The 27,340-nt window shown below is 40.7% G+C and overlaps 2 protein-coding genes across 2 annotated transcripts in view; both read left to right on the top strand.

The window, feature by feature from the left end:
- The window catches only part of FZD4 (frizzled class receptor 4), a 46,610-nt gene extending 27,262 nt beyond the window's left edge, over positions 1-19,348 (top strand). Inside the window, exon 3 of the mRNA XM_050755848.1 lies at positions 6,800-19,348. Coding sequence (XP_050611805.1) covers positions 6,800-6,823 — 24 coding nt within the window. The 3' untranslated portion in view covers positions 6,824-19,348. The remainder of the gene's footprint in view (positions 1-6,799) is intronic.
- The window catches only part of ME3 (malic enzyme 3), a 1,085,505-nt gene that overhangs the window by 624,440 nt on the left and 433,725 nt on the right, over positions 1-27,340 (top strand). The window lies entirely within an intron of this gene.

Genomic DNA, 27,340 nt, shown 5'->3' with positions numbered 1-27,340 from the left:
TCTCCATGTTGGTCAGGCTGGTCCCGAACTCCCGACCTCAGATGAACCGCCTGCCTCAGCCTCCCAAAATGCTGGGATTACAGACATAAGCCACTGCGCCCGGCCAAGTTTGTGGTTTAATAAGTTTTGGCAAATTGCTTTCATTGGGATTGTACTACTTCATATTCCCATCCACAGTGTTTAAGTGCACCTGTTTCCCCTTGGCCTCACCCACATGTGTTGCAGAACATTTGGACATTTGGAGATCTGAGAGCAGAAAAACATTATTTCGGTATAGTTACTTTTAATTTGCATTTCTCACTTTAGAAGATAAGCATCTGGTAGGATTTGTTTTATTTTTAATTACTTAATATGTTGTAGATATCCAATATATCTGTTGATATAATAATAAAACATGTATTACATATTAATACATAACATATTATATGGTATGGTGTATATGTCTTAGGCATTTATATATTAAACATATGTATTATAGATTTATATATGTTAATGTAATATATTAAGCATATGGATTACATACTTATATAAGTATATGTATGTTAATGTAATATGTATTAAACATGTATAAGTATATAATATATACATATATTATACTTATATATAATACACATGTATAAGTATAAAATATTTGTAATGCATATGCTTTATATATTACATTAATATATACATATGTTATACTTATGTATAATATGTATAAGTATATAAAACATATGCTTAATATTACATTAACATATACATATATACACATACATACATACATACATCTATATAGGCTAAATAAAAGAAAAAACTGAATGATGATCAAAGAGCTTAAGGTTAAATCTGTGCGTTTTTAAGGACATGGAACTTGTAAGTGGAAACTTTCTGGGACCAAGTACAGTATACTTTTTTTTTTTTTTTGAGACTGAGTTTCTCTGTTATCACCCAGGCTGGAGTGCAATGGTGCGATCTCAGCTTACTGCAACCTCCGCCTCCTGGGTTTAAGCCTCAGCCCCCCAAGTATCTGGGACTACAGGTGCCTGCTATCATGCCTGGCTAATTTTTGTATTTTTAGTAGAGACGGGGTTTCATTATGTTGGCCAGGCTGGTCTCAAACTCCTGACTCAAGTGATCTTCCTGCCTCAGCCTCTCCTGGCTTACAGGCATGAGCCACCACGCCCAGCCTAGTATTCTTTTTATTAATCTTTGCAGCTCGTATTTCTAGGGTAGTTCAGAAGGAGAAAGGAAAAGATGATGTCACTGAAAATGAGAAGGTAAGGCCAGGCACGGTGGCTCATGCCTGTAATCCCAGCACTTTGGGAGGTCAAGGTGGGAGGACTCCTTGAGCTCAGGAGTTCAAGACCAGACTGGGCAATATAGTGAGACCCCATCTCATTTTTAAAATAAAAAAAAATGAAAAGGTAAAATCTTAACTCTGATTTCTTATTAGTATTACTGGGATACTTTACACGATGGGATAGTTTACACGATGCCAGGTATTCTATTCAATGCCAAGTAGAGAATGCCAGCTCAGGGCAGCTTCTGAGATCTTATAACTATGTTAGGAATATAACCTTTAGAGTCAATCAGACCTCAGTATGACTTTTAGCTCTGATATTAGCTGTGAGACTGTCTTCTCCCTAAGATGCAATTTCTCCACTGGTGAAAAGCAGATGACAACGCCTGCCTATAATAGAAGCCTTGAGGTATCTGCTTAGCCCCTTGATTCTTTCTCTCTGACTACTCTCCTCCTCTCTGTTTGTACCACATGGTTCCAGGCCCCTGGCAGAGCTGATTGGACCCACAGTGGACTGACTCAAGTTAGGTTAGTCAGAATCTAAAAAATACTTAAGAATAACATCCAGAGGCTCTGTTAATTCTTGATCTGGGAAGTGGGGGTGACACCATGACTGGGTAACCCTATCTGACTACATGTTGGAGTTTGAGGGGGCCCAATAAGTAGCCTCCCCTTTCCTTGCCTCACTTGCAAACCAATTAAGGGATTCATGAGGTTATGGCAGAGGAGGAGTAACGCATGAGCTTTTTGCAGATAAACATGGTTTAGTGTGGCAATGCTGAACACATAATGAGAGAGACTTTTCGTAGACAACCCTGAATAGCCAGAGGCTGCTGCATGTAGATGGAGGGGAAAATGCGAGGGGAAACAGTTGAACTATGAGTGCTTGGTCCCTTCCCCAAATTCATGAACCAAAATCCAGGAGTATAGCCCTAATGGAGGTTTTTGTACTTGGAAACAAGAAGGTTCACCCCGAAACAGAGATGCATAGACAAGCAGGGTCAAAAGACAATACCCTCTGGAGAAGTAGGTCCAGTCAGTGTTCTGACTTCCCAGTTTCTGCTTCTCGTCTCTCTTATGAAGCTCAACCACACTTCCCACCCTTGAGTTCTCCCAGATACACATTATTTATAATTATGGGTATCCCTTTATTTAAATTCTTTCAGGTGGGTCTTGCAACTGGTAACCAAAAACCGTTTATTAAGACTCTAAGTCACACTTTTTTTAGGGTGAAGTTTATTTATTTTTTTATTATTTATTATTATTTTTTTGAGATTCTGTCTTGCTCTTGTCGCCCAGTCTGGAGTGCAGTGGTACAATCTTGGCTCACTGCAACCTCTACCTTCCTGGTTCAAGAGATTCTCCTGCCTCAACCTCCCGAGTAAGTGGGACTACAGATGCATGTCACCATGTGCGGCTAATTTTTGTATTTTTAGTAGAGGCAGGGTTTCACCATATTGGTCAGGCTGGTCTCCAACTCCTGACCTCGGGTGATCCACCTGCCTCGGCCTCCCAAAGTGCTGGGATTACAGGTGTGAACCACTGCACCTGGCCTTGGGTGAAGTTTAAAGAAGGAAATGAATGTAGGGCACCTGGCTTGGTAGACTCAACATATATTTAGTTTTATTCTTTACTTTTTGATGGGAAAGGGGATGGAGCAAAGCTCTAAGGCTCACTCAACTCATTTCCAGTTTGAATATGACACGAAACAAACTCCCAAATTTTGAAATTTCTACTTGACGGTCAAACAGTCATTAAAAGTAGCACATTTGCTATGAAAATGTTCCTGAAGACATGCCTATCACAGACTGAAAAGACAGTGTTGGTTAGTAGCTGGAGTCAGATATACTTGGATAGTAATTCAGGTTTCAACTGCTACTAACTGGAAAGTCTTACAAAAGTCATCACCTCTGGGAGCCTAATTTTTTCAACCATAAAAGAAAAAACTAATTTGTTTGGTTGTTTCAAGCACAAAATGTGCTCTTGGTACATAGAGAGTACTCAGTAAATGACTGTTGTTATTGTTGTAATATTCTGAATGCTTTCAAGAAGGGTCAGGAGGGCCTTCCTGTCTGTTATTGAGAGCTACATGCCTGATTATGTTTTCATTTTTGCCTTGATTGCCAGGGAGTTCAGAATCAAATTTAAAACTTAATCATGGCAACCCTGCTACTATTAAGGGTGGCATATTTGTAAGTCCCTTTTCCTGGCTGTTGATTTTCTACTTCTAAAGCTTGTCAACCAATGAGAAGCAGCTTATCAACCAGACCAGACTACGGCATGCATATAAATGTATACGAACATGCGTGCACACACACACACACACACACACACTCCAGTCAAACAGTTATTTTTCAATGCAGTTTTCACTTGGGTAATTCCCTGCCAAGAGAAAACATAAATCACTTTCCAGTCCAACATCCAGGGGCTCTACAAACCAGTCCAAGAGAAATTTAATCTGGGTCTACATAACAGAAACCGGGCAGCCAGCCAGCAAATTTTTGTTTTGTGTTTTAAGAGAAATGCAGCATGCTCCTTGTCAAGTGATGTCTGGGGTGATCAAGCTCACCCCCACAGGGCCAACGGCTAACCCCGGAAAAGGTAGCTTGGCGGCTTGTGCTAAAGAAGGGCCTCTGAAGGGGTCAACTCCCCTCGGTGAGTTAAAGGCTTCAGAAAATGCTACAGAATGAAATACTGAGTCTCAGCATTCAGGATGTTGGTTCTAAAAGTGTCACAAATCAGAAGCTGACCCCAGTTGGGTAGGGGTGAAGAGGCAGAGGGTGGGAGGGAAGCTGTGGAAATAAGCTGGGCTCTTGGAGGAAAGGAAGCCATACTGAACCTTTCACTAAAGGTTTTAGGGAACCCTTGGACCATTTTAAACAATGTAGTCTTTCCTACTCTTCAACTTGACATTGATTACACCAGGACTCAGGAGCTTCCTGATTATCATGTAATCACTATAACAACTCTTGGAGGTAAGTTTTATTACTTTCCCAGTTGAGTAAACTGAGAGTCACTGAATTGCCTAGGATTAAGGGGTTAGGTGGAGCCAAGAATTGAATCCAGGTCCAAGAGCCTTCAAGTCCAGTTTGCATTTTCCAGTTTGGTTCCAATGCAAGGGCAATATCTTATTTAACTCATTTTTTGTTTTATCTATCCCTTACTTCTTGGTCCCAGGTCTCCAAAATTTAACAGAGTTTGGTGGGTTGTAAAAGTCAAACATGCCGTCATCATTTTGTTGTTGTTGTAGGCCCTAGAAATGGCTGTAGGAGTTGGCAAAATAAGTGCACTCTGAGGCCAGCAGCCCCTTTCTTCTCTGAGCACATTCTCTGTTCCTTTCACAGTCCTTGGGAGAAGAATTTTGCCCATGAGAGGTGTCTCAGGTGCCGACCTTTCTGTGCCTCCCTAGCACATTCCTGCATCTAAATCAGAACTGGTCAATGTTTCACTCCTCCGCTATCCTCCCAGCCGTGTCTTCTGAATCTGGTGAACAATTAACCGCCAGCAGCCCCTGCTTTTCCAGCTTTCAATCTTACCTCCTTAGAAGCCTCCCTACATTTACTGCTAGGTGTCAATGATCTACCAAGCTTGAGAAGCACCGGGGCTTCCTCTCCATTCTTTAAGGAGCCTCTTGCATATCGTTTTACAATGATCTTGATGATACATGATTCTTCTCAAGGAAATATATCATAGGGAATAACCAAGTCAAAGCACCCACATTGACTCTTGAATTGTGTTTTCTGTTGGGAATTCTTTCAAAGAACTGGAGAAAACGGGCAAAGATTCCAGGCCAGTTCTGCCACTTACAAGCCAGGTGACATTAGTCAGTTTCTTAACTTCTGTGAGTCTTCTTTTTACACTTATTAAATGAGGAGGGTCATTCTTCCCTCTTAAGTTTGTCATATAGACTAAATGACAGTGTGTACAAAAGTATTTGGCCCAGACTAGCAACTTAATCAGTATTCTTACATAAGAAACTGTAGTCTAAAGTTCATAAGATCATAGAATGCTGGACCTAGAAAATGCCTTGTAAAGCTTGTATAACTTTAACAAGAGAGGAGGTTCAGAGAAAAAAGTCTGAGATATACATATTCAATGACCTTTCAGCCAGTTGGTGGCCTGTAGTCTAGTTCTGCTCTGTCCATTAGAAATATAATGTAAAAGCCATACATGTAATTTAAAATTTTCCAGTAATCACGTTAAAGAAATAGAAGGTGGTTTATGCTGGTAATCCCAGCAACTTGGGAGGCTTAGGTGGGAGGATCACTTGAATTTGAGACCACCCTGGGCAACACGGCAAGACCCTATCTCTCCAAAAATATTTTTTAAAAATGAGCTAGGTGTGGTAATGTGTGCCTGTAGTTCCATTTTTCTGAGAGGCAGAGGTGGAACTTGAGCCCAGGAGTTCAAGGTTGCAGTGAGCAATAATCACACCATTGCACTCCAGCCTGGGCGACAGAGACCCCATCTCAAAAAAAAAAAAAAAAAGTAGACAAGAACAGGTGAAATTAATTTTAATAATATATATTATTGAACCTGATGTATGTGATATATTATCATTTTAACATGTAATGAATATAAAAATTAATAGTGAAATATTTTACGTTTAGTAGCCCCAAAAAAGGGGTACTAAATTTTCAAAATCTGGTGTGTGTTTTGCATTCACAGCACAATCAATTCATACTAACTACATTTCAACTGCTTAATAGTCACATGAGGCTGGGACCTACAGTGCAGGTGTAGTTTAATTCAAGCCAGTAAACATTTTGTGCACCTGTTATATGCCAGGAAGTCTGTTAGATGCAGGAATATGAAGGTGAACAAACATACCAGGGTAATAGGCAGACAGCTCTGGAAAGCACAAATCATAATTCAATGCTGGGTGTCCCTTCCTGTCTAGGCTGCTGTATTATTTATTCATATGTTTGATTGAACAAATATAGAAAAAAATTCTCTAGAGAATATCTACATCCTCAGGGCATTTTCTTTTGCTTAGGTATTAAGGGATGGAAAGTAATTTTACTGAGCTACTACTGTGTCCCAGGTATTGTATCTGCACTTAACAGGTACTGTCTCATTTAATCTTCATAGTGATAAGTGTGAGGACATTATTTTGCCCATTTTATTTTTATTTTTATTTATTTATTTTTTTAGAGATGGGGTCTTGCTATGTTGCCCAGGTTGGTCTCTAACTCCTGGGCTCAAGCAATCCACCTGACTCGGCCTCCCAAAGTGCTGGGACTACAGGCAAGAGCCACTGTACCCATTTTTGCCCATTTTAAAGAGGAGGAAATAAAAGTTGAGAGTGGTTAAGTAATTGTCCATCTGATTTATCAGAGGTAGACCTGGGATTCAATCTTGGAAACAAGGCATGTTTAACTTGGTCAGTATTGTCTCATGGAGAGGTAGGAGAGAGGAATGTTCCTTGGCCATTACTATTTTTATCTATTTATAAACATTCCCAAAGTTTCCTGAATAATGTGACTGGAGCTTTATTTTAATAATAACTTTCTATTCCAGGTGACCAGTGGTCCTCGTTTCTGAATGCTCTTGCTACAAAGGAAAGATGAGGATATCCTATTTCTTGATCCCTCTCAGCTACTGGGAGCTGCTTTGTGCCTTGGAAGCCTCAAGCCGAAATGGATCTCAGCCTTAAGTTTACCTCCAAGAGGGTTCACCTTGTTTCTCTGAACAAAATGTGCTGCCTGTTGCTTCCCTTTGCCAGGAGTGGCATTCCCTTTTCCACAGGTCCGGACCACCGTGTCGCTAGCTCCCGCTCCTGGATACCTGGTTATCATGTGTTTCGGTAAAAAGCATCCACAACGTGCATATCCTCTAAGCTGTAACAGGGCCTGCTGCAACTATAGTATTTCCTGAAAAAATATCAACTGCCACAAGGGCCACAAATGAAGTTTGTGAACTTGGAATAACCATGGAGAATGAAATGTTCTGATTCAGATCTTCAGTGGGATTTCATTGGGAAATCTCCCATTGGGCAAGAGTAGATGATGGAGGAGGAGAAACAGTCACTGGAAAAAGGTGATACTTTGCATCAAGAAACAATTAAAAATTAGATCACATCCTGAAACACTGAGCATATGCCCCTTTGTGAGGCTTGTCTGGCTGAACTTGAACTGGATTGAGTGAATAATTTCTTAAAAACAATCAAAATAACAGATTTATTCTATTTGAAATACTTATATTTACTTATATTTCATTCAGGAATTAGTTAACAAATAATTTTTGAGTATCCTAGGAACTGTTCTAATCATTAAACATGCAAGTTTGAAGAAAGTAAGGATGAATCTGCCTGCATGGAGCTCTCAATCTAGCAAGAAGCAGATAAGAAGAAAAATGTCAGGGAAGATCACCGAACCTTCAGGTAGCATTTAAGCTGAGACCTCACTAGTTGCTAAGACTGGATTTCAGAGGTCAGGTTTGCATATACAAAATTTAGGAGCTGGTACATGACATTTAAAACCATGGGAATGAATGAGATTTCCTAGATAGAAGAAAAGAATGTTGACATTTGATATCGAATGGAGTAGGAGGAGCTGAACAGGGAGACCAGCAAGGAGCAGACAGTGAACCTGGAACATGAATAGGAGAGTGGGTGTCATGGAAGCCAAGAGAAACAAGAAGTCAAGAAAGAAAGTTTCTCACTGTGGCAAATGGCACTGAGAGGGAAAGTATGGCCATGGAATGATGACAATGCCAACAGTGACAGAGGATCATTGAGTATGGTATCATGCTGGCATTTGTTTCTACCCAGGCTAGGTAGTTACAGAGGGGTGGTAGCTAAGATAGGGTGGTTGAACATGAGGAAGTGAAGACAGAACATGAATTTTTGGAAAGTTTGGCTACAATGGGAAGTAGAGAAATGGGGTAATATCTGGAAGGGGAGGGAATTGAGTCAGTCGAGTTTTGTGTTTTGATTTTATGGTAGGGCATCTAGATAGATCATGTTTATGTGCCACCCTGTTAAATAGATCATGTTTATTCCCACCCTGTTCTCTCTTCCTGAACAGTCTCCTCTGGCAAGCTCCATTCTGTGAAAGTCCGCATTTAAGTGTCCTGTTCTCTGTCAAACATTCTTCCCAGGCCTGGTATGCTGTCTGTCTCCAGGCTTCCATGCCATTATGTGTACACATTATCTGCCATAAGGCTTACTTTGTTGCACGGCAATGGAAGTTTTTCCTCCCTCTGTCTTCTTCATTAGACAAGAACAGGGTCTTGAAGAGTAGAGACTGTCTTCTCAAGTTCGGACTACTGGCACAGGTAGGTGCTCAGAACTTGGCATCAGGAAGATGCTCATTAAATATTTGAAGAAGAAATAAGTAAATGAATGAATAGACTAACTGAATTTGAAGGCAGTGCTATGGCAGCTTTTTCTTATTTTATGAATGGAAAAACTGTGGCATAGAACAATTTGGAATCTGATAATTTTACAAATTAGTAGGAGTGCTGGAAAACAGTAAAATCTTCAGTCTTGCTCTTTGAGCTGTTGCCCAGATCCCTCTCTGGGACTGCACTACCAGCCCTAAAAAACACCTGGGGCTGATACCCTCACATGCACAGCAAACCGCAGACGTCACCACAGAAGCACAGGCCTTCACGCTGGTGTCTGCAGTCTACTTGTAGTTTGATTTTAGTAACATTTGCTAAGTTGAGGCTGGGAAGCAGCTGGTGAACAAAGGGTGGACACACTTTTCTGAATCTAGGGGGAGACAAGGTTAGGGCCATGCTAAATGAAGCTGATAGGGTGGGTGGGCCAGGCAAGGGAACAGGCAAAAATATCCTTGGTTCCCTTAAACTTGGGCTAGAAAAAACAAAGACATGGCTCAAGGAGAACCACAAGGTGTCACTGTTGATCCTCAGTTAAACAAAAACTGATTTGGGCAGGGACTTGAGAAACACTGCAAAGATCTTTATTTTGCAGATGAAGAAACAGAGGCCTGGGGAGGTAACATGATTTGACTAAGATCATGTAACAAGTTAATGGCAGAACAATTATGAGAAACCAAGTCTCTTAACTGATTTCAGACTGGCAGGACCACTTTCTCCCATTGCTCCTATGATGGCATTTTGAGATGAGGATTAAGCCATCGCTGCAATCATTCCCTCAAGACAATGGCTTTCAATTAGAAATAGAACAGAAAAAAAAATAGAGAAGAAAAGAATGAAAAAAGCTCAGCATTCACTCTCACATGTGCCTTATTCAAAGTGCTGGGCTAAGGTACCAGTGCCTATAATGAGAGAGTGGCCCACAGGGCCTCCATCTGTGGCAGGCTTGAATACCCGAATAGAAAAGTATCAGGTAAAGGATTTCATTCTTTTTATGACTCCAACTTACAAAGAGTCTGGTTCCCAAGGAAAACAGTAAGCCAAGTTGCTCAGCAAAGAATTGGCTGAAATCTAAGTAGGACCCAGATAAAAACATTTGTTGGTTGGAAGGATGTGGGCAAATTTCTGGGCCCCGCTGCTTGGGGATGGGAAGCTATGGGGCAGAAGACCCTTTGTGAACCAGTGACCCGTAGACCAGGCATTTGTGTGGATGTCTGGAAACTGCGAGGCAGCGGAGGAGTCATAAATTAGTTGGCTTTTTAACTCCAACTAACTTTACTCCACCAAGTGTCTCAAGAGGTTTCTCCTATGCTGTTTGGCCTGACTCCCACTAGGCCCTTACTCCTTCCATGGTGGCTTCTAGGGGAGCCTCTTTCTTAGTTCCCAGGTTATCATTTAAAAAATAATAATTTCAATTGCTTTCTTAGGTAATATGTGCTCATTACAAAAATTCAGATATCAAGTAGCAGAATGAAGAAAATAAAAGACATCTGTAGTCTCTCCATTCAGAAATAATTGCTGTTAGCTAATGCTGTATAGAGTCAGGCTGTTGGCCTATGGAACACCTGGTATGTGTGTCCTCAGCCCTGGGTTTAGAGCTGTAAAACTGGCACACAGTAATCTCAGCTCTCACAGAGCCTGTGTTCTAATTGTCCGGGAGAGACAGACAATAATATTTTGTAAAAAAGTAAAATACATAGCATGTCAGATTGTGGTAAATGCTATGAAGACAGATAAATTAGAGAAGGGGATGGAGATTTTAATGGTGGTGAGGTGGCAATTTAAAAATAGGATATTCAGAAAGTGACATTTGAACAAAGATCTGAAGCACACGTGGATATCTGGGAGACGACTCCTTTCTTTTGGTACATGTACAATAATGCGATTATAACATAAACAAGATGTGAATACATCTTTGATTTAAAATCTTCAAATAATACAGAAATATATGGGAAACAAGGGAACAACCTTCTCACCACCCTCCTATTACCTTCTCCTCTCTCCCAATAAACACTTTGGCAATGATGTGTTCCCTGCCCAAGCTTTGTCTCTGCATTTACATTCATTTCTGTATATACCGACACAACAGCTTTATTTTATTTTCTACGTAAATGAGCTCATCCTTTTTGAAGGTGATATCTTTTTATTTTCAGCAAAAAGACTCTTCTTAACATTTTCTAAAATTGAAAGGTATGTGAGAGCTATAGGCCTCATTACTAAAAATGAAATAGCTAAATTTGATTGCTAAGTGTAGGTAAATGTTTTACTTCTTCCTTTGGGCTAATAATCTAGCATATACTGAATTCTATTGAAATAATTTGATTCTGCCTCTGTCTCTGCTACTACACAGTGAATATTTTGTGGCCAGGGAATTATATCTTCACATCTCTTCATTTCCTGTGCTTGGTGCAATGCCTAGCATGTGGTGTTTGGTGAATGAATAGGCAATCAGTTATACTTTTACGCATTACTGTAGAAGGCTTCCAACACTGGGTGAAATATTGGCTGAGATCAAATCATCTGCCCTAATGTGGTCCAATCTTCTCTCCATTGAAATATCTATGTCACTATGGGATACAGCCACTGTGGGATGATAGCCAGGATGACTGTGGTCAGATCCTACAAATCAGATAGTCCAATTTTAAGCATTAGAATTAAAAAATCAACTGAGAGCTACCCTTCATTCCTCTTGCTGAAAGAAAATCAAGAGTTAGGACACAAATGTGCTAAGCACTTGACATAACACTTCTCGTTCAAGGCACCAAAGCCTCAATGAAGTAGATATTATTTTGTGGACAAGGAAACTGAAAATCAGTGATTAATATGGATATTAGTTAGATCCATTCATGTGTCTACCATACAGACTTATCAGATCTTAACATTTCCCTATGTTTGTCTTAATTTTTTTCCCCAGAAACATTATACCACATATAAATATACCCCAGAGGGCTATGATCACAAATTGATTGATTGATTGAGACGGAGTCTCACTCTGTCCCCCAGGCTGGAGTGCAATGGCTCAATCTCGGCTCACTGCACCCTCTGTCTTCTGGGTTCAAGCGATTCTCCTACCTCAGTCTCCCAAGTAGCTGGGATTACAGGCGCGTGCCACCATGCCCCACTAATTTTTGTATTGTTAGTAGAGATGGGGTTTTGCCATGTTGGTCAGGTTGGTCTTGAACTCCTACCTCAGGTGATCTGCCTGCCTCGGCCTCCCAAAGTGCTGTGATTACAGGCATGAGCCACCGCGCCTGGCTCCACATATTTAATTGCGAACACTGGATGGCACATTTAAAAAGCCACTTAAAACAACTTTGTCATTTTAGTCAATAGACATTAATTGAGCCTCGGTGCTGGCTAGGCTGTATAGATACAGAAAGGTATAATGCTCTGTCCTCGTGCTTATAGGGGCTCACTTTTTAGTGGCGGTGGCAGACGTGCGGCTCACTTTTTAGTGGGGCATGGCAGTTGAGAAACTGAGGCACAGAGAGGGGTGGTTAGTCTTTCAAGAGGCAAAGCCAGGTTTATACACCGGAGGTCAAACAAGCTGGCCTCTCAGTGGACTGGGAGGCCACTACACATTCCTGGTCTGTTGCAGCAGCATGGACTCTGAGTGGAGGCACCTCTTCTCTGGGTGGGTCCAGCTAGGAAGGGGAGCTAGTTTGACAATCTGTGAGAAGCATGCATGAGTATTTTTCTCTCTTTCCACTAACCATCTTTTTGCTGCAAAGAATTAAATTCTTTTCTGGTGACACACACTTCCTGTCAGAATGAGGCACACCCAGCCAGACAAAACCACCCAAAGTAAATGAAGAAAAATCCTTCTAATTCCTCTAGGTCCGCAGATTTAGTTTCTGCTGGATTGTTGCCATTTTCCCAGGGGCTAAGCCAGAGGTGGGTTTGGGGAACAGCAAATAAGAACAATTCACTAATAAGGGTAACACCAATGGCATGAAAACATCCACTATCTATTATCTCCAGTTAAAATTCTATATTCTTATAGAAGCAATTCATTCTCATCATAGAAAACTCAGAAAGCTACCAAAGTTTGTGTTTATAGGGTTTTTTTGTAAAAAGGAAACCAAAATCTCTCAGTCTAAACTATAATCACTGTTAACATTTTGATGTATAAACGTTCTTTTTAAATAGTATATTTGTATGCATTATTTATTCTGGTCTGGTCATATGACTTAATATGATAAATACTTCCCTATATATTATGCACTTTTTTTTCTTTTATTTTTTGGAGACAGAGTCCCGCTCTGTTACCCAGGCTGGAATGCAGTGGTGTGATCTTGGCTCACTGCAACCTCTGCCTCCTGAGTTCAAGCAATTCTTGTCCCTCAGCTTCCTGAGTAGCTGAGATTACAGGTGTGTGCCACCATGCCTGGCTAACTTTTTTGTATTTTTTTTAGTAGAGACAGGGTTTCACCGTGTTGGGCAGGCTGGTCTTGAACTCCTGGCCTCAAGTGATCCACCCGACTCAGCCCCCCCAAAGCACTGGGATTACAGGCATGAGCCACCACACCTGACCTATTATGCTGTTTCAAATGTAATTATAAATATAATATTTCATTATACAGTTGCTCTGTGGTTTAGTTGGTCAATCTATTGTTGGACATTTAAATTTTTTATCTTTCAGTTATTATATTATTACCACTTTAGCCAGGCACGGTGGCTCATGCCTGTAATCCCAGCACTTTGGGAGGCTGAGGCGGGAGGATCACTTGAGGTCAGGAGTTTGAGACCAGCCTGGCCAACATAATGAAACCCCGTCTCTACTAAAAATACAAAAATTAGCTGGGTGTGGTGGTGTGTGCCTTTAATCCCAGCTACTCAGGAGGTGAGGCACCAGAATCGCTTGAATACAGGAGGCAGAGGTTGCAGTGAGCTGAGATCATGCCTCCGCACTCCAGCCTGGGTGACAGAGTGAGACTCTGTCTCAAAATATATATATATATATATCATTATATATTTTATACATATGAGTTGTATACATTATATATTAGTTTTTAATATATCTAATATATTATTATTACAACTCTAAGCAGATATTTGCCTTATTGAGTGACATCACTGGCCTCTTACATTATCTCATTTCCTTATCTTAAGCCTCCAGAGTAGACATTATTACAGTATTATTACTATTTTATAAATGAAGGAACTAGAATTCAAAGAGGATAAGAAACTGTCCCAAGATCAAAGCCAGGTTTTACACCCAGGTCTCTTTAACTCCTGAGCCAACACTACTTATTGCCACACCCTGGCTGTGCCTGGTGCTCCCTAACCCACCCTGAGTTTTCTGTCTTTCCAGAACATCATTACTTGTGATGTAGGAGTTTTCTTCGACTCTCCTTTGCTCAAAAAACTTAATCCTAGTCTCACTCCTTTCATGTTCCCATGAATCCCCTGGCCCCATAGTAAGATTTGGGCCTTTCCAATTAAACACTGTCCATTTTTAAGTTCCCAGGCAGCTGGACTGATGCAATTGATGGTTCCCAACTGCTGTGCCATGTGCTCTGGTCCTCCTTCCTTCTCAGCTGTTCGCAGATAGGCAGGCTGTGAGGTTAATCACGTCTCTATGCTGTAAAACTGAATCCTGATACACTCACTAAAGCCCTTGTGGTTATTTGTGCCCCATTTGAATTCCCATTTATATTCTCAAAATTTTTCAAAATCTGAGATGCTCTCAGCAACTCAGCACATTCTAAACAGGATATTAAACTTTTAAAAAATATGTAAGGCTTAAAACTCTCTTCTAAATTCCAGACGTGGAACAGTTTAATTGATACCCAGTCAGATGTTTTGAAACTTAACACATTCAAATCAGAATTATTTAAAGTTTTCATATGTACAATGATTACATGTCAACTAAAAAGGGGAAAAAGGTTCTGCCACATTATAATCCTTTTTTCCAACTGTTTATTTCTGTTATTTTGAAAGAACAATCAGATGGTACTTTTTTCAAAGACAGTCACATAAAAACTGAAAGAAAATATAGATTAATTACATTTTTTGAAAATTGCATGATACACTATTATGAAATTTGTAGAAATTTTATGTGGAAAAAGAACAAGGGAAATCGAGTGAAATGCTTTGAAGGCATCTATGACATAGAATGCTCTGCTCTTCCTCACCTTCCATTCACTTTTTAACCCTCTCCAATCTGCCTTTTCCACCATCCTCTGAAATTGTTCTCACAAAGGTCACCAGTGACTTTCCAATTGCAAATCCAGTGGGAGTTTTCTGGACCTCAGCTTACCTAATTTGAGGCATTCGATGTTATTAATCAATAGCACTCCTTTTACAACTTTCTTTCTTTCTTTCATTGTTTTTTGCTTTTTGAGTTGGAGTCTCACTGTGTCACCCAGGCTGGAGTGTAGTGGCGTGATCTCGGCTTGTTGCAACCTCTGTCTCCTGGATTCAAGCAATTCCCCTGCCTCAGCCTCCTGAGTAGCTGGGGCTACAGGCACACGCCACCATGTCTGCGCCTGGCTAATCGTTGAGTTGTTGTTTTTTTTTTCAGTAGAGATGGTGTTTCACCATATTTGTCAGGCTGGTCTCGAACTCCTGACCTCAGGTGATCCACCTGCCTCGGCCTCCGAAAATGCTTGGATTACAGGCATGAGCCACGAAGCCTGGCCACAACTTTCTAGTCTCAGTGTCATCACAACCAGTTTCCAGCTTCTCTGACTCTTCTTAGCTACCCTGTTGTCCTGTCACTCCCTGCCTCTTCCCCAGTGTTCAGCCTATGGTCCACTTCCCTTCTCACACTTCCCACTCTCCTAGGAAGATACTGCCCAAGATCATTGCCTCCCCTCTCACCACAACCTACATCTCTATCCAAAAACTCTTGATATTTTAGTTCAGACTGTTTTTAGCTATTTTACTGCAGAGTTGGAATTTAAGAGTCTGGAGCTTGCAAATACAAACTTTCATTGCACTTAATTGCTGCTGTTCTGTGAACTCTCATTACATTTTCCCTGGGTGGCTGCTATATTCCTGACTGGTTTCTCTGTCCCTCGTCTCATTTCAGATCCATTCTCAACATTCCTTTAGAATACTTTCTAAAACATGGAAATCTGAGTTTCCACTTCCGCTATTGGCAGAATAGTTCCTATCAGACCAACTCTTCCACAAATAAAAACAGTAGACTATTGAGAAAAAAAAAACACCAATACAAACCTGAAGGCTATGGAGAAGAACAAAAAACAAATGCTAGACAAGAGTCAGCATTTGGACAAAAAGAATATCATATGTGAAATTTGCATTATATATATGTACACACACACACACACACACACACACACACACACATATATATATATATATATATATATATATATATATATATATATATATGCCTGAGGGCAGACCCCAGTCAGTACTAAGCAGGGCAGCAGCTAAAATACAGATAGATGCAGTCTTATCAAATAGAAGAACAAGAGGGAAGCATTCAGGGTAACTATAGCAGCTGTAAATTGGGATCAAGGGCAGGAGGATCCAAGAAAGGAAAAAACAACAGAAAGGGAGCCCAAGATTTTATGTATAAAACTCTGCCTAAGTCTCTGGCAATTCCCTGAACTATGCATGTGTGAGACAGACTTCAAGCAGCCCAACTAAGGCCAAACAACTAAACAGAGATTTCACTTGGTGTCTATTTTAGTGCAAGATAGAGATTGAATTTAGCCATGTTAATTACTGGCTAAAACGAACAAACAAAAATAACACTTTTTGGATGAATGTAACAAAAAACAGAATCCCTACAACATATTACTCACAATGTCCAAGACGTAATTCAAAATTATTATAAAGAAACAGGGAAGCATGACTCATATTTAAGAGAAAGGGTTAATAGAAACAAGCTCTGAGATGAACCATATGTGGGAATTAGCTGGCAAAAATGTTAAAGTAGTTATTATAACTGTGGTTAAGGACATAAGATGAATAGGCTTCTAATGAATTAACAAATAGAAAATTACATTAGAGAAATAGAAACTTAAAAAAAGAACCAAATGGAATTAAATCGTATACAAAAATGCAATATGAGAAATAAAAAATTCCCTGATTGAACTTCACAGTAAATTGTAGGTGACAAGAAAGGGTCAGTGAACTTGAAGAGCGGTCAATAGAAGTCACTGACTTGCAGAACAGAGAGAAGAAAAATTGGGAAAAAAATGAACAGAGTCTCAAGGAAAGTGGGCCAATATCAAAGGCCTAACGTGTGGAATTGGAGTCCCAAAGACTAGAAGCTAGAAAATGGGACAGAAAACATTTTTGAAGAAATGATATCTAAAAGCTTTCCAAATTTGATTAAATGCATATGTTCTCAGATTTAAGAAGCTTGATGAATCCCCGACAGGATAAATACAAAGATAACCATCACATAACTCAGTAGTAAACAACAATAACAACAATGACAACAAAGCCTATGGTTATGTCTGTAATCTTTTGGTGCAAAACTTTCTTGTCTTTTCCTGCTTATCACCACCCTCTTTCTTATTTTCACTAATCTGGAGATGCATATACAAAAACATTTTAAAATCCACTTTTTGGCCAGGTGCAATGGCTTACACCTGTAATCCCAACACTTTGAGAGGCTGAGGCGGGAGGAGCGCTTAAGCCCAGGAGTTCAAGACGAGTTTGGACAACATAGGAAAACCCGGTCTCTGCAAAAATAAAAAAATTAGCTGGGCATGGTGGCACATGCTTGTGGTCTGAGCTACTGACCACTGAGCTACTGAAGTGGGAGGATTGCTTGGGCCTAGGAGGTTGAGGCTGCAGTGAGCTGAGATCATGCCACTACACTCCAGCCTGGGTGACAGAGTTGGACCCTATCACACTCACACACATACACATACACTCCATTTCTTTTCTAATCATGGTGTATAGATGCAAGCAATGTTGTTGGTTCTATGACAATACTTTTAAAACTACAAAAACAAGTTTGAAAGTCATGTGATGTGAAAAAGAATGAAATCATGTTGTCATAGCCACATGGATGCAGCTGGTGGCTATTATCCTAAGTGAAATAACTCAGAAACAGAAAATCTAATACTGCGTGTTCTCACTTGTAAGTGGAAGCTAATCAATGGGTACACATGCACATAAAGATGGAGATATTAGATACTGGAGACTCCAAAAGGGAGGAGGATGGAAGGAGGCCAGAGTTGAAAAACCACCTGTTGGAAGTTTTGGGGTACTATGTTCACTATTTGGGTGATGTGTTCACTTGAAGCCCAAATGCCAGCATTATGCAGTTTCCCCATGTAACAAACCTGCACATGTACCCCATATATGTATGATAATACAAAGTACATTAAAATATTTCTATATAAAAATAATTTAAAAAGAAAGTCATGTGGTAGAAAGGGATGAGATTCCTTATAAGCTAATTACATATACAATACTCTCCTGCCCTTTTTTATTTATAGTTCAATCATTCCTTAATTAATTTATTCATCTAATAATGAAACCTGTTTAGTCACCTACTTGGGGGCAGGTCCTGGGGACGTGATGACAAATAAGGACATCTTTACCCTTTAGAACTCATCATGTAATGGTCCATATTGGTCACTTTGGGATTCTGGTACTTCTAAAAATAACATTATTTTTACTTCTTATTACAAAAATCATACATGGGACATTTAGAAGATATAGGAGAGCAAAGGTAAGAGAATTCACTGTGCATTAATTATTCATTGAGCACTTATTTTGTGCCATTGACTATCCTTATTGCTGGAAGCACAGCATTAAAAAAAAAAAAAAACCCTCTCACTCTAACAGATGAGTCACATAAGGGGAAAACAAACAAATACATCATCTATTAGAGTGGGAGAACTTGTTTTTGTAGTTTTAAAAGTATTGTCACAGAACCAACAATATTGCTTGCATCTATACACCATGATTAGAAAGGAAGTGGAGAGTGTGTGTATATGTGAGAGGGAGAGATAATATTTAGAATGCCAAAAGTGGGTACTTCAAGGAAGGCTTTTTTTATTAAAAAAAATTTAGCTCATTCTAGATACTTTAGAAATTACCTTTGAGTAGCAAATGTTAAGGACATACATATTTTGCACATATATTTCTTATTTATAGTTAACCATATGTTATTTTTTACCTGCAGAATACTAAAATATATTCTACCTATGAGCCATCTAAGTTTTGTGACAGAGTCTTTTTGTGGGGGCCAAACAATTCTTGACCAATTTTTAAAGCCCTGAAATGGCTCAGTGTTTTGAGGTTATTTTGATGGAGTATGAATTTACTTCTTTGTCATTTGGAGAAGGCACACAGTATTATTATGAACAGAGAAGAGCTGTATGAAAGCTGATCTTCCAGCATCTATCGTCTCCTTTTAGTCTAATGAGATACTGCCATTATCTCCTGATGAAATATTGTTCTATAAAACCTTACCCAGTCATATGATTTCTGCAGATCTTACAGGAGCAGTCTGAGCTCAAGCAATATTAATTACTGTTTCATTTGTCCATTTGTCTGTGTATAATCACATATCTTAATGATCTTCTATTTCCCATGGCTTGTGTAGACTTGGAGACTAATTCAAAAGAGTTGAATTTTTTTGGATATGTTTAGTTGAATGTGCAGTTCTCTTTTGAAGCATCCTGTCTCCAAATCCTGTTTTGAAACGAGTGTTGATGAGTAGAACACTACCTGGTGTATTGTGAGTGTGCAATAAAATCATGCCTTTTCCACAGACCTTAACTGAAGAGTGAATTTTATTTATTTAAATCCACCTTTCATATGTCTCTCATTCTGTTTTGTCAGTGGTTGACGAGGGGAAAGGCACTTGAGGATGTACAACACACAGGACAGGAGAGCAAGCCTTTCTCAGTGCGGAGAACTAGGATAAACTTTTGCTCAGAAAGGGGTACATGAATGACAAAGGATCACAGCATTATGGGAGGATACTACACACCTGTTCTTCAGGGAATACTCTGGACCTCCCTGTTCCTTCCCCACCCTGTGTTTTGAGGTGCTCCCAGCCACACTACCCTGAATTCCCATATCTGGGTTGCCCTCTATGCCAGCCTCTCCTCTTAGCCTTGAATTTAGCTTTGTTGCTTAAGGCCAGTCACTTCCCTCTCTGGGTGTGTTTCTTCTGAAAATGGATGGGGTTGAACTAGATGAGAGCCAGGGTGGCTTCAACTGATCTGCAGTGGCCCTCTGCCCTGCTTACTTTCATCTCCACGGCTCCAAGGTGGCTCACAAACACGAATCCTCAGCCCCTTGGATTGGGTTCAAGGGAGTGCTATCAGGAACTCATGGGAGAGACAGGAATGTTTTCAGAAACCTCAGCCTGTCCTCTTTTTCCTGAAACGGGCCCCTGTTGATGGTAGTCACTGTCCATGCTGTTTAGCCTAAGGAAGGTGACAGCGGGTGGGCCACCTCAGGCCAAATGGAGGAAGGCCTGGCACAGAAACAAGGCCAGGCAGGCTGTGGCTAGTCTGAATTTAGCTGTAGCCTCAGAATCAGGGGACTTGGGCTTGACAGCTGACATTAAATGGTACACAACTCTAAGTCACTTAACTCAAATTTTATCTCTTCATCTGTAGATTGCTTGAAGACCAAATTAAGGAGCTCATTCAACAAATATATTAAAAAAAAAAAAGATAATATAAGCCATAAGGCACATAAAAATCACTTGGGAATCTTGATAAAATGCAAATTTTGGTTTGGTAGATCTGGAGTGGGGCTAAAAATTCTGCATTTCTAACAAGCTCCAGGGTGAACCTAGCTGATATTGCTGCTGCTTGAGTGTTCATCTATCCTGATGAACAAGGATAGAAACCATTAAAATAGTTGAAAATGAAAATAACAGTGAGTTATCTAAACCCCACCACCCTCACACTGCTTTCACATCTGATATTTTTCATTTACCTAATAAACATTTTCCATGTTTCTACAGATTCTATGGACTGCAAAGTTTCTGTAGTTATTATTATTGAGTAGCTACACAATATGTCATAGTGTTGAAATAGCATCATTTATCCAGTTGCTTCCCTCACACTGGACCAGTGAGTCCCAGGAAGTGGCTGTAAGGAAGCAGTGTTTCTGGGACAGCCCAAGGGCATTTCTTACTTCCTCCTGTTCCTCCCTAGGATCAATCTGTAGGAGTAAACTGGCTCAAGACTGTGAACATCTTCATGAACTCCTGTTACTTTTGACTTATTATTTTCCAAAAGGCCAACAAAATTATAGATAGGTACATATTTTGATTATTAAAAATATGTGTTTCCTTGTACACTGTTGGTAAGAATGCAAAATGGTGCAGCTGCTATGGAAAACAGTATGGCGTTTCCTCAAAAAGTTAAAAATAGAATTCTCATGTGATCCAGTATTTCCCACTTCTGGGTATTTAGTAAAAAGAATTGAAATCAAGATCTTGCACTCTCATGTTCATTGCAGCATTATTCACAATAGCCGACATGTGGAAACAACCTAAATGTCTGTTGATAAAGGAGTAGATAAAGAAAATGTGTCATATACATACAATGGAATATTTTTCAGCCTTAAAGGGAAGGAAATCCTGCCATATGCAACAACATGAATGAATCTTGAGGACATTATGCTAAGTGACATTAAGCCAGTCACAGGACAAATACTGCGTGATTCCCACTGACATGAGGAATCTGAAGTAGTCAAACTCGTAGGAGCAGAGAGTAGATGGTGGTTGCCAGGCACTAGGGGGAGGGAAAAATAGAGTTGCTATTCAACTGGGTATAAAGTTTCAGTTATGCAGCTGAATAAGTTCTAGAGAACTGCTCTACAACATCGTACTTACTGTTAAAAATACTGCACTGTGTACTTAAAAATTTGTTAAGGCTGGCATGGTGGCTCATACCGGAAATCCCAGCATTTTGGGAGGTTAAGGCAGGTGGATCCCTTCAGCCCAGGAGCTTGAGACCAGCCTGGGCAACATAGAGGGACTCTGTCTCTATGACAAATACAAAAATTATCTGGGCATAGTGGTACGCACCTGTAGTCTCAGCTACTCGGGAAGCTGAGATGGGAGGACTGCTAGGGCCCAAGAGGTCGAGGCTACAGGAAGCCATAATGGCACAATGCGCTCCAGCCTGGGTGACAGAGTGATACCCTGTCTCAAAAAACCCAAAAAATTGTTAAGAGGATAGATCTCATGTTAAGTGCTCTTACCACAATTTTTAAAAAGTTCCTTATCGAAAAGTATTCTTAAAATGACAATTTCCCTAACACCACTGCTAACATTTTATTGTTTTTTTAATCATGAATTTGTTCAATAAACATTTATTATACACTTAGAATGTGCCAGGTTCAGTGTTATACATGGGGATGCTGCAGCAAACAGTTTTTCTTTATAGGCATATGTGCAACATTATCCATCAGTCAATCTATATAACAAAAAGTATATGCAATACAAAAATATACATGTACATATATACTACAAGATGTTTTTGTTCGTGTTTTATGTGAATAGCAAGACTAAAAAAACCATTAATTGGGCCCAGTGTAGGCCAGCAATGGTATTCTGTCCCCTGGATGTACACAAATAAGAAAAACGATGCAGCCCATTCCTTTTAGGCATCTTAAAGTATACCAAAGTTTGTAACAGCCAGGTAGGCACACAACAGAGAATGAGTTCCCTGACATCAGCGGGAATCTATCACGGGGTAAAGTGAACGGAAACCTCGCCCTCCTGCTCACTGCTTGTTGCTCTTCAGGCACTATTTAATTTCTCGGTGCTTTAATTTATATAGAGATACAAATGTCATCTCTGGTTGTGGCTGAGAAGAATGAATGAAATAACGTACCTAAAATGGTCACAGGGCCTAGTATATGGCAAGCGCTTCCTAAATAGACATTGCTTTTATTGTCATGAGTGCCAGTGATAGAGGACCTTGGGTTTGGGCCTTATTGTGCCACTAATCAGCAGTGTTATTTTGGGCAGCAGTGCTGTCCCTGGACCTCAGCCCTCCCTCTGGGAAATGCAGGGCATGGAGGAAAGTGGTAGTTCAACGTTTGGAGATTCGTGGCAAACTATCGGGCACAACTCCTTGAAATCTTCCGGAGTTGGCGAGGCATTGCGGGGCGATTACAGGGGGCGCAACCTCGCGGTCCCGGCCACAACCTCCCCAAGCCCGCCGAGCCAGCCTCCAGCCCCTCAGGTGCCCCAGGGTGGCGCAGGGGCAGGCAGCTGGGCGCACGCGGAGGGCGCAGCCTCAGGGGGATCCTGGGCGAAGAGCTGAGAGTGGCGCTGGTGGGGGCCTTTGAGGGGCCGCAGCCGAGCCCATGGCTTCGGGCTTCGACGAAAACAATAGCTGCAAGGTTTGGTTTCCTCGGGACAAGGGTGGAGGAAGGTGCTGGAACCCTTCCCCTTCCAATCCCGGTGTGGCCTTCTGACTGGCAGACAATACTAGAGGTATTAGCTTTCCTCTTGCCTCCGCCCCTTCGGTCCCGAAAGGCCCTGGAGCCCTTCCCTGCAAGGTAATAGTGCGCCTGAGAAATCCCAGTGGTGCCTTGTTCTCTCTACAAAGGCAATGAATGCCCAGCACAATTTGGCATGGAGTTGGCTCTCAAGATAATTGTTGAATGAATGAATGAATGAATGAATGAATGAATGAATGAATGAATGAGTGAGTGAATAAATGTCATCACTGGGGATGGGCCTAGGGCACCAGCAAGATCAGGACATCTCATCTTTCATCCTCACCTTCCTTGTTCACTCCATTTGTTCACATCTGTACAGAATTTTCACGTTGTGTTGGTCACAGCGGGCTGGTGTAAAGGGGTCATGTTTTCAGGTAAGAGCAGCATTGCATAGTGAGCAGAAACCCCAGCTGAGTGGGACTTCTCTGAGTTCTGTGTCTACACCTTGGGGACTCAGACATCTATTCCTGCCTTCTGTTAAGCTTGACAGCAAACTCAACAGATGTAAATATTGACACTTTCCGGAAAAGTGTGAAGGAATTTGTTAGAGAGAAGCTTAAAGAAAGGGAGGCAGACATTGCGAGGCTTTTTATGCCTTTCAGGGTAACTTCAGGACTTCAGTTTAATATGTTTCAACTCAGCATATAACCTAATGATTCATTTCTTCTTAGAAGCTGAGTCTGACAGGAGTGAGGTTTTTAGCTGGTGTTTTATTTTGTGTCTGCTTGTGGCAGGAAATAACAGGTTCATATGTGACTCTTCACCTCCTGAGGCTAGAGCAAGAGTGTCAATGATGTGCCCGTAGGAAGAGCACCATACGTTTGAATGGTGCCTTATCACTGTCCTGGGCTTTCACATGCTTTATCATGCTTAAAACCCATAGCCCTGTGGAATAGCCAGAAAGAGATTATTATTCCAGTTTTCCAGCGTTGTTACTTCAGTTATTGAATAGCCACTGTGTGCTGAATGTTAGAGGTACAAAGAAGTAAGGCCTATCTCTGCCTTTAGCGCACGGTCTAGTGAAAGAGAAAGATATGCACATGGATCAATTCCGGTATGACATGTTACCTGATAGGGTAGATCAAGCCCAACATCTGTTTTTGAAAATAAAGGTTTTTTTGTTTTTGTTTTGTTGTTGTTTCGAGACAGGGTCTAACTCTGTCCCCCAGACTGAAGTGCGTCATACCTTGTGACGCACAGTCATACCTTGTGACCTGTATAACCATAGCTCACTGCAGCCTTTAACACTCAAGACTCAAGGGATCTTCCCGTCTCAGCCTCCCAAGTAGCTGGGACTACAGATATGCACCACCAGGCCCTGCTAATTAGAACTTTTTTTTTTTTTTTTGGTGGACATGGATCTCAATATGTTGCTCAGGCTAGTCTTAAATTTTGGCCTCAAGCAAAAAAACCCAAAAAATTGTTAAGAGGATAGATCTCATGTTAAGTGCTCTTACCACAATTTTTAAAAAGTTCCTTATCGAAAAGTATTCTTAAAATACTTTTCCTGCCTCAGCCTCCCAAGATGCTGGGATTACAGGCATGAGCCACCATGTCTGGCCCAACGGTAAAGTTTTACTGGGACACAGCTATACTCATTTATTTATATGTTGTCCACGGATACTTTCATGCTACAATGGCAGAGTTTAATATAATAGTTGTGACCGAGGCTATCTGGCCTACAGAGCCTAAAATATTGACTATTGAACCTTTATAGAAAAAGTTTGCTAACCCATAGAATAGAGGAATAATGCTCAGGTGGGTGGGCATTTAGAGTTGGGGTACATAGCACCACCTGGGGGTTGAGAAAGGCTTCCTGGGAAAGGCACTGCTTGAGCTAGGAACTGAAGGGTAAGACTTATGGGAGTTAGAAGGATAAGAAGGGTACTCCAGGCAAAGGAAAGCCAAGGGACTAGACAACAGAATGATACATAGGGAGAACCACAAGCAGTTTATGATTACTAGGATACAACATGCAAGATGGGGACGGAAGCAGATGAGGAAATCAGTCTCGACTTGGGTGATTTGCTGGAGGTGGTGTGTCTAGGTGGGGCAGGACTAAAATCCAGGTTTTCTAACTGGCAGTCCTATATGCTTATCACAACAGCAAAGACAGCAAATACACAGCACCCATGTTGTCATTCCTTCAACCTAGGTCCACAGTGACCAGTGCTGATTGAACACAGAACTCTTTCCTGCAGCTTTATTTGTACTCCAGGTGGCTACTATTTGTCAGAGTGAGTGTGCATGTTCAGACCTATATGCTATCCCTGATTTACCTCATTCCAGTCATAGTGAGAAGGTTTTAAATTTATTTTTCTCTGGATCTATTAGAAAAAGCCTTCAGAAGCAACAGCTACCAATTCAAACAGTCCCATTTCAGCACATTCTAAATTATTGCTTACCCTGCCTATGCCAGGTCATACACCAGGTGGTTTACACACTTTATCTCTCTTAATCCTCACTTCAAGGTCATGAGGGAGGTAGAATAAATAAGTCATTTACCCAGGGGTCTGGAAGTAAGCATTTTAATTGTTCAAAAAGGTTTTAAAAGATTATATGTTGAAAATTATGATACTTAAGGAACAACTTGGTGTTGTGGTACTGTATAGGGCTGGGTTGTAAATGACCAGTGGGCATGCCAGAGGCTCAGCCCCTACAACATCCATAGTGGGATATGAACCATTATGAGTGATTGCAGTGACCTTGTGACCCATAGCTTGTAAAATAGAACGTGGGATGCTTATTTTGCTGGATATCACGTTTATATATATATATATATATATATATATATATATATTTTTTTTTTTTTTTTTGAGACGGAGTCTCGCTCTCACCCAGGCTGGAGTGCAGTGGTGCGATCTTGGCTCACTGCAAGCTCCGCCTCCTGGGTTCATGCCACTCTCCTGCCTCAGCCTCCCGAGTAGCTGGGACCACAGACGCCCGCCACCACGCCTGGCTAATTTTTTTGTATTTTTAATAGAGACGGGGTTTCGCCATGTTAGCCAGGATGGTCTCAATCTTCTGACCTCGTGATCCGCCCGCCTCGGCCTCCCAAAGTGCTGGGATTACAGGCGTGAACCACCGCGCCCGGCCACATTTTTTATTATCTTTTAACTTGATTGTGGAAATTGACATTAGACATGCATCCCTTAATCCATGTAGTAGGTAAGAACATATAGATAAACAAAGGGCAGTGGGGAGGGGAAAGAAAAAAGAAAGGTAGGAAGGAAGGAAAGAAGGAAAAAATATATCCAGAAGATGCAAGACCTGGATCAAATGGTAGCAGGAAAAGTTCTTTTGAAGATATCTAAATGTTGGAAATATCATTCATCCAGGACAGGTGAGGTCCTGGAATTCCAGTGAGCAATTTCCCTCTGTGCTGTTATTTTTCTTATTTTGGAAAGAAGAGCACTATGGCTTGAAGAGGTTAGATAGCTTGCCCATGCTACTTACTAGTAGACCCAGAATTTCCACACTGGCCTTCCAGAGTTGACAATCCAAGATCTTAACTACGATTATATTCATCTTTGATCCTTGGGAGGAAGGGAAGATATTTTCAATTTAGACTTGAAAACATAAAGTAGCTGAATGAAGCAGAGTGGAATTAGCAGAGAGCAGAAAAAGCAAGCACCAATCTGTGTCTTGATGTCATGTTTAAATCTTGCTTTGGGTTTTTTTTTAACTGTCTTTCTAGAAAAGACATAGGTAGTAGCATCATGTACAGTAATATTTTCTCCTCAGTTATCCACATCTGGAAGTAGTTTGATAGGTAGATGTATGATATCATCATGCCTGTTACCTGTCATCTGTTGGCAGCTCACCAATTATCCAATTTCTAGGGCATCTCTCTTTAAAATCTGTTTCAGAAGTCTTGGGCTGACAGAAAGCCAGTTACACCTGAAGTGGCTGAAGCTTGAGGGAGGACCCTTATCTAGGTCAGCCAAAGATGAGAATGAGATAAGCTGAGTCACAGGTCTTAAGAAAGAAAAAATTAAGTACCAATGCCTTGTCCAAGGAAAGAGAAGACTCCAGCTGGGAGATATTGCCAAAGGTCAGAAGACATGCTGAGTGTAAATAGAACAGTAGAAATTGGGAATAAATAATAGATAAGGTTTTGGTGGCGGGGGGGATGATGTAGAGAATGTCCCTATAGGGTCTGAGCACAGGTGGGTCAGTTTATAAGTACATAATCTTCCTAAATGAATAGTCCAAGGGTCAACTTTATTTCAGTGAAAGAAAACTCCACAAATTGCTTAGACACACTCCCATCTCTCCATCATTTATGTA

The sequence above is a fragment of the Macaca thibetana genome, chromosome 14, assembly GCF_024542745.1.
Source record: "Macaca thibetana thibetana isolate TM-01 chromosome 14, ASM2454274v1, whole genome shotgun sequence".
Classification (NCBI taxonomy): domain Eukaryota; kingdom Metazoa; phylum Chordata; class Mammalia; order Primates; family Cercopithecidae; genus Macaca; species Macaca thibetana.
This window is presented reverse-complemented; position numbering and strand designations above follow the sequence as displayed.